This window comes from Chanos chanos, chromosome 9 (genome assembly GCF_902362185.1).
Source record: "Chanos chanos chromosome 9, fChaCha1.1, whole genome shotgun sequence".
NCBI lineage: Eukaryota > Metazoa > Chordata > Actinopteri > Gonorynchiformes > Chanidae > Chanos > Chanos chanos.
Genome location: NC_044503.1, coordinates 23,699,484 through 23,705,843, shown reverse-complemented (window position 1 = coordinate 23,705,843; position 6,360 = coordinate 23,699,484). Strand labels below are relative to the sequence as shown.

Genomic DNA, 6,360 nt, shown 5'->3' with positions numbered 1-6,360 from the left:
ACCATCACTATGCACGCGTTCGGTTAAAATAAAAATGTCAAGGGACTACTCTGCCTCCATCTAGTGGACAAAAAGTGCCAAATAGTTCCATTACTTTGGTCTGAACGGGATCATATCTGTGGATTCTGCTCTACTGTCAATTAGTAAGGCTGACAATTAATATTCTGTTTTTGTATGCTACTGCACAATTTCTAAAAATGGGTTGTGCCGGTGTTGTCTCAAGACAGTTGTCAGTGTATTCAACTAGTCACTGAATACACTGTGACGTAGGAGGTCCGTTTTTTAATGGTCAGCAGCAGCAGATATTAATCAATTTGATATTGAATACTGTAACCCCTGCAGTGATGCCGTCGCGTTTTTAACTGACGTGCGAAGTCCTGTCAGCATCGTAAGTCGGCTTTTTTCCATTGCTGATAACTTAAACTGGGCGTTGTACCAAAATGAGTTTAGCCTTCAGCCGTGCACCTAGAAAGACAGCGGGGAACCGTATGTCTAAACTCCTGGATGCTGAAGAAGACGACGAATTTTACAAGACTACCTACGGTGGCTTCCATGACGTGCGTTCACTATCTTCAGTGTTCCATCCGTTTTACTCATATTACATACTGTATTATCAAAAAAGAACATGGACAGTAAATTCTGTTGGGATGCATCAAATGTTTATGTCGCTGTGTATGTGATTACGTTGCTTTTCCCTAAAGGAATCTGGAGATGACGAGTACAAGGGAGACTTGTCGGATACAGAAGACGAAGTCGATAGCGACTTTGACATTGATGAGGGCGATGAACCGGACAGTGAGCAGGAGTACCGTGAGCCGCGCAGGAAGACGCGAGTCGTCACCAAGGCCTATAAGGTTCCGAAGTCGCGTTATGATTTTCCTGTCTGATTTTCCTGACCCGTACCCTGCTCAGGTTAAATAGGTCGAACTGGTGTGTCTTGTTTCCTCTGTCTTGTGGCTGGTTAAGTTGTGAGAAACAGGTAAATGAGTGGGTGAAGATCTTAGTTTGGTGGTTCAAGCTGGTCAGCCTAAATTTAAGAAGTCAAAAACTAATTTGACCTGCTGAACACTGCTTTATTGAAGTTGCCTTATATGCATATTGATTTCTCAGAAGGTTACCACATCCTTATGGATTTGATTGTCATTTCTCTCATTGTTCAGGAACCCATAAAGATTATGAAGCCAAAACCCAAAGCCAAGAAAGTATCTGGGTTACCCAGAGGGATGGAGAGAACCGGAGCAGACAAGAGAAATCCTCTTGAACCTGAAGTGGACCTGGACAAGAGTGAGAGCTTTACCCGAGCGTTTACTTCAACGACCCAACATATGTTTCACTGACAAAAACTGACTGACTACCGAATGGAACAAGCTACACTGTCTCTGCTTCTAAGTTCATTAAACTGTGTAATCACTTTGACTTAGTGATGTTTCATTGATTCTTTTTTGTTTTTGGTACAGACAGGAAGTCGGTGCGTCAATCGACCACGGAGCACACCAGGCTGACGTACCTGAGACTGCAGGAGAGACAGGAGGCCCCACGCCGCAGGAGAGGAGCACGCCACGAGCAGCCCCTCACACAGGCTGAGCTCCTCGCGGAGGCCAAGATAACTGCGGAGATTAACCTCCGCTCATTAGGTCTGAGAAGGAGGTGGAGGGGTGGGGCAGGGGGTAGGGGGAGAAGTTCGGGCAAGAATTTCAAATAGTTTCCGTCTGCCGTTACACAGGCACAATGTTATGTCTCAGTCTCTAGTTGCCTGCCAGATTTCGTGAGTAAGAATGAAAGCATTTTTTTTTTTTTGAAATGCCCGTAGAGAACTATGAGCGTCTGGAGGCAGACAAGAAGAAGCATGTCCATAAGCAGCGTCGCTGTGAGGGTCCAATCATCCGATATCATTCTGTACTCATGCCCCTGCTGGGAGACCCCACCGTCAAGGAGGAGAATGTGGATGTAGTTGGGTAGAGTCTACTCTCCATCAACACAACTTCTTTAATATCATTAAAGGTGTACTCTACACACTCACACACACATTATATATAGATATATATCTATCCCGTAAGCTAACCCAAGTTATCTCTATTGTGCATTGCACCAGAGAACTGGAATTTTACTTGAGGCATGGATTCAGACATTTTGAGATCCACAGACAAGCCGCAGACTCTCATTTATAATGTGAAAACCTCTACATAATTATACACACTGTAAATACCTATAGTGATTGCCAATTACCAATAATTTTTTCTTTATCCTCAGCAACCTGTTTGGTCAAGACAAACATCTAAATCACGTTTGCCCACTTTGGGTAGTTCATTTGTTTCTGGCTGTTTCTGCTGTATGTGGACATCTGGAAAGAGAAACACACTTTGGACTATGACTTTTACCAAGTGGAACTGAGTAATTTACTTCAAAGGGATATTGTAATTTCAGGCATTAGTTAATTTCTCTGAAAGTTCATGATTTCAAGCGGCACTCACTTGCAAAACCTAAATAAACAGTAAACACGTATAAATAGGAATTTTGCCTTTACAATTTAGGATATTTTTAAATTAGTTTTTTATTGACGCAATTCAAATGTCAGTTCATCCATCGTTCATCTATGTAAATCTGTGTAGAACGTGGATTTTGGTGAGTATGTTGTGCATCAATAAGTGTAATAACACAGGCACGTTTACGCTGGACGCTTCTCTCACCTCCTGTATCACTAACAGGTTAGACCAGGACAGTCAGCCGCCTCCATCAGCTCCGTCGCAGTCAGAAGCTCCGCCCACCAGTGTCCTCTCCGCCCCTGGAGGCAAGTGCTCCCGAACGTATATCACGTTCAGCGACAACGAGACCTTTCACTCTTTTTTCCCTCAAGCCCCCGAACCTCACGTTCCTGCCCAGGAAATCTGCCCCGTGACCCACAAACCCGCCCTGTACCGCGACCCCATCACGGACATCCCCTACGCCAACCTCTGCGCCTTCAAGATCATCCGCGAAGCTTACAAAAAATACGTGGCCGCCCACGGGCTTCCCAGCGCCGGCGCTGGGCTGTCCGCCGACACTAACTCGAAGAATCTCCGTCAGAAGATTATCATTAAACAGGGCCTTTAAGTCACATTGTTTCAGAGGGGAGAAAGAGAGAGAGAGAGAGTGAGAGAGGATGAGTGATGAGATTGAAAGTGTCTGTGGAAAAAAAGACATATATGTCAAAGTCCTTATGCATATTTTGTGTGTAAGCTGAGAAAGTATACTTTACACAGCTCTGGTCATATTACACTGCTCAGTTTATATTCCTCCATCCACACAGTTTTGATAATACTGAGCATGCATGCAGGTACCCTCAGTCGTTTGTGCTTATAACTTTTACACTGAGAAATGCTTGGTCCATGTGAATGTCATTATGAAGTTCAACTAAACTTGACTGTTTGCATAACAAATCGATATGATGTTGTGTGGTGAATTTGATGAGGATATGGTTTATGTCAACATATGTTTACAGTATTTCCATATATTTTGTTATTATGGTTATTTACTATGTGTATGTTTATTTGTTTACATAGAAAATGTCTCAAAAGTAGAATTTTTTGTCCGTCTGGTTTATAAATTCAATTCGGTCATTTTCCTGTGGTGTTTTCTTATGTTTTTCTTTCAGATACTGAAGATTAGTACATGTTTGAGAAAGCAGGATGTGTTTCACTGTGATCCGTCCGCCTTTCTCTTTGAGAAAATGATATTTATATTTATATTATACATAAAGTGTCTGATACAGGAGAAACACAGCCAAGCTGATAATGCTACCTCCTAAAAGTTCCACACCCTTCCTTGATTTGACTATTTAATGAACTTCTCTGTAATTGTAATTCACTATCTGTTTAGATTGTCCATTCTGATATTTTCATCAAAGGAGAGCCCTGACCAATACGAAAGGCTTGAACAAACAGCATTTTAGGCCTAGTCTAGAGGTGTGAGACAAGGTGTCAGTACCCTCGTACAACACTAGAGGTCGCTGCACTCATAAACATCTCACTTCACATTTAACTGAGACATTGATAAGCACGTTGGTCATTGCTGACCCACCCATCTCTCTCTCTCTCTCTCTCTCTCTCTCTCTCTCTCTTTCTCTCTCTCTTCCTCTTACCTTCTCTCTCTTTCTCAGTTACCAGTCACTTTTCCAAAACTTCCGAACAATGAAATGCTGACTTCATAGAGAAGAGTTTTTAGGATCCCTGCCTCAGCAAAGCCCAAAAGGCAGAGAGAGGGAGAGAGTGAGAGAGAGGGAATTATAGGGGTGGGGGCATAGAAAAAGAAACCCGTGGAGGGAGGGTGGGAGGGCGGAAAGAGAGAAAGAGAGAGAGAGAGAAAAAAAAAAAGTCATGACCCTTTCCAATACCAACTGCAGGCTTTGCCCTGCATAAGACTTGAGCACTGAGCTACTGTGAAGGTAAGCAGGGGCCACTTTTTCTCTGCTGTGCTGGGCTGTCCTGTCTTTAATCTCTTGTTTTGTAATACGTGTGTGTGTGTGTGTGTGTGTGTGTGTGTCTGTGTATGCGTGCTGTTGCCGAGCAGCTAATACTCGTTATGCTCATTTGTGCAGCTCAGGAGAGAGTGTGTGTGTGTTTGGTTGGTATTTCTGGCCTGTATGATGGTGCTGAAATTATGAGACAGATATTAGAGTGATATTTTTTTCTGTTTTGTATCAGTAAATATTTCCTTATGGTGTTTGATACACTGTGTGTGAATGAAAATGAATAGTTCTTGTAGAGTGCAGCAGGGTGATGTTGCTGCTGAATACCTCAGGTGTGTTTAATATGGATTAAATTATTTTTTTTCTCTTAAAAGGCATTAATGCTGAACTTGGACATCGGTGATAAGGTTATTGGAGAGTTTGCAGATGCATTAAACACAGCTCCTTAGCTCCACCTTCACTCTGACATTTGAAACATCTCCACTTTAAAATTGAGGCTTGCTGCCTCATTTCTGAATTATTTTCAGTGTCACTTTAGTGTACACTGTGACATTTAAACAACAGTTATTGAACTTCTCAATGCTCAACCTTTTGCCTATTTACCAACATTTCATTCCCTTTTCTCGACTGTAATTGTATGCCTGTAATTTAAGTTCATAGGCCAGTTTAAGATGAGAAACTGTGGCCTGTAAACTGTCGGAGTAAGACCGTATGAGTTTCTCAAAGACTGGGAAGATTTACGCTGTTGGAGGTAGCTGACTTGTGAGGCTAAAATTAAGCTGGTCTTGATTTGGAATTTTACACTTGGACGGTGAGACCAAGAGGAGTCGACCCCGCAAATAGTGTGAAATCTACTGACCTGTCAACTCAAGCGCTGCCTCACTGCTCCGGCACTCCCTGTCTGCCGTCAAAGCGGGTTTGGCCTTAGTGAAATTATCCACAAATACAGCCGCGTGGGCTTTCAGATACACAAAGGTCACGAATTGAGCGTTTATTTATTTATCTATTTATTTATTTATTCTTATCGCTTCATATCGGACCGTTGTACTGTTTGCTCATTAAAATGTGAACTTTACCACCTGGCTCATAGCAGCAGCACTCACTTTGTCCCCTCCCATGCCCCCCTCCCCTCAAGAATGATGATCGTTTTAAATGTCCGTGCTTTACATTTGCTGCGGGCCCTCCAAAAATACCCGGAGGAGAATTGGGTTTCTTTGATTTGGTCAACCTTTTCATATGCGCGCTATGACGGTATGACGCTGGCTAGCGTGCAACCGCTTGATTCCTGCTGCTTTTGAGGCTAAGCGATAAATTTAAATATTTCCATCAATAGTTTTCATGGAAGCAACCACAGAAAATGGTGTCAAGCGGCTGAATGAATTATCCGCTTTATAGAGATCATCCAAGCTGATCATTTGGCTAGACGTCACAGAGTATATGTCCCATCAATAACAACAGTCTTTGCCAAAATTTAACACCATATGATGAGTCAAACAGTTTCAATGACTGAGTTCAAAGTAGTCAAACAGCAAGCTTGTGTCTTCTGACAGTAAACTTCTGATTCTAAAGCTATTTTAAATTTATATGCACACCAGTTACATAATTACACTATGTCATGTACTGGCCATAATTAAACAATCACAAATTACTTTATTTGTGACTTTAGTGTTATGTATTAGGTATTTTCCATGGTGTTACCCTAATTTGAAAATCCCTTGGGAATGTAGTAGTGTAAGGTTTGGTACAGGAGGTGGGGAATAGCCAAGATTCCTAGTGGAAAGAACTTTTTGAGGAGCCAGCTGGGCTGAACAGGTGACTAACACGCCATTGTCACAGTGAAATATCATTTACGATTCCAGCAGGTCCGTGGGGCATTCAGTGGACGGATGCCTAGTGCAGTCAACGTTCTTCTCTTT

The 6,360-nt window shown here is 42.4% G+C and overlaps 2 protein-coding genes across 3 annotated transcripts in view; both read left to right on the top strand.

Annotated features, from left to right (window-relative positions):
• The first annotated feature begins 440 nt into the window (after positions 1 to 440).
• On the top strand, positions 441 to 3,090 carry vps72b (vacuolar protein sorting 72 homolog b). Its single transcript, XM_030784974.1, has 6 exons — positions 441 to 557; positions 702 to 854; positions 1,161 to 1,284; positions 1,458 to 1,634; positions 1,811 to 1,955; positions 2,706 to 3,090. The coding sequence occupies exons 1-6, from the start codon at positions 441 to 443 to the stop codon at positions 3,088 to 3,090; spliced, it is 1,101 nt and encodes a 366-aa protein (XP_030640834.1).
• A 1,254-nt stretch (positions 3,091 to 4,344) lies between these two features.
• tmod4 (tropomodulin 4 (muscle)) overlaps positions 4,345 to 6,360 on the top strand; it is a 16,299-nt gene continuing 14,283 nt past the window's right edge. For both annotated transcript variants that reach the window (XM_030783935.1, XM_030783936.1), the window contains exon 1: positions 4,345 to 4,420. The gene's annotated coding sequence lies outside the window, so the exon portion shown is untranslated. The remainder of the gene's footprint in view (positions 4,421 to 6,360) is intronic.

Coding starts and splice junctions, on each gene's coding strand:
- vps72b (XM_030784974.1), top strand. CDS start 441: ATGAGTTTAGCCTTCAGCCGTGCACCTAGAAAGACAGCGGGGAACCGT. Junction 558..701: donor CCTACGGTGGCTTCCATGAC/GTGCGTTCACTA, acceptor TTTTCCCTAAAG/GAATCTGGAGATGACGAGTA. Junction 855..1,160: donor TCGTCACCAAGGCCTATAAG/GTTCCGAAGTCG, acceptor CTCATTGTTCAG/GAACCCATAAAGATTATGAA.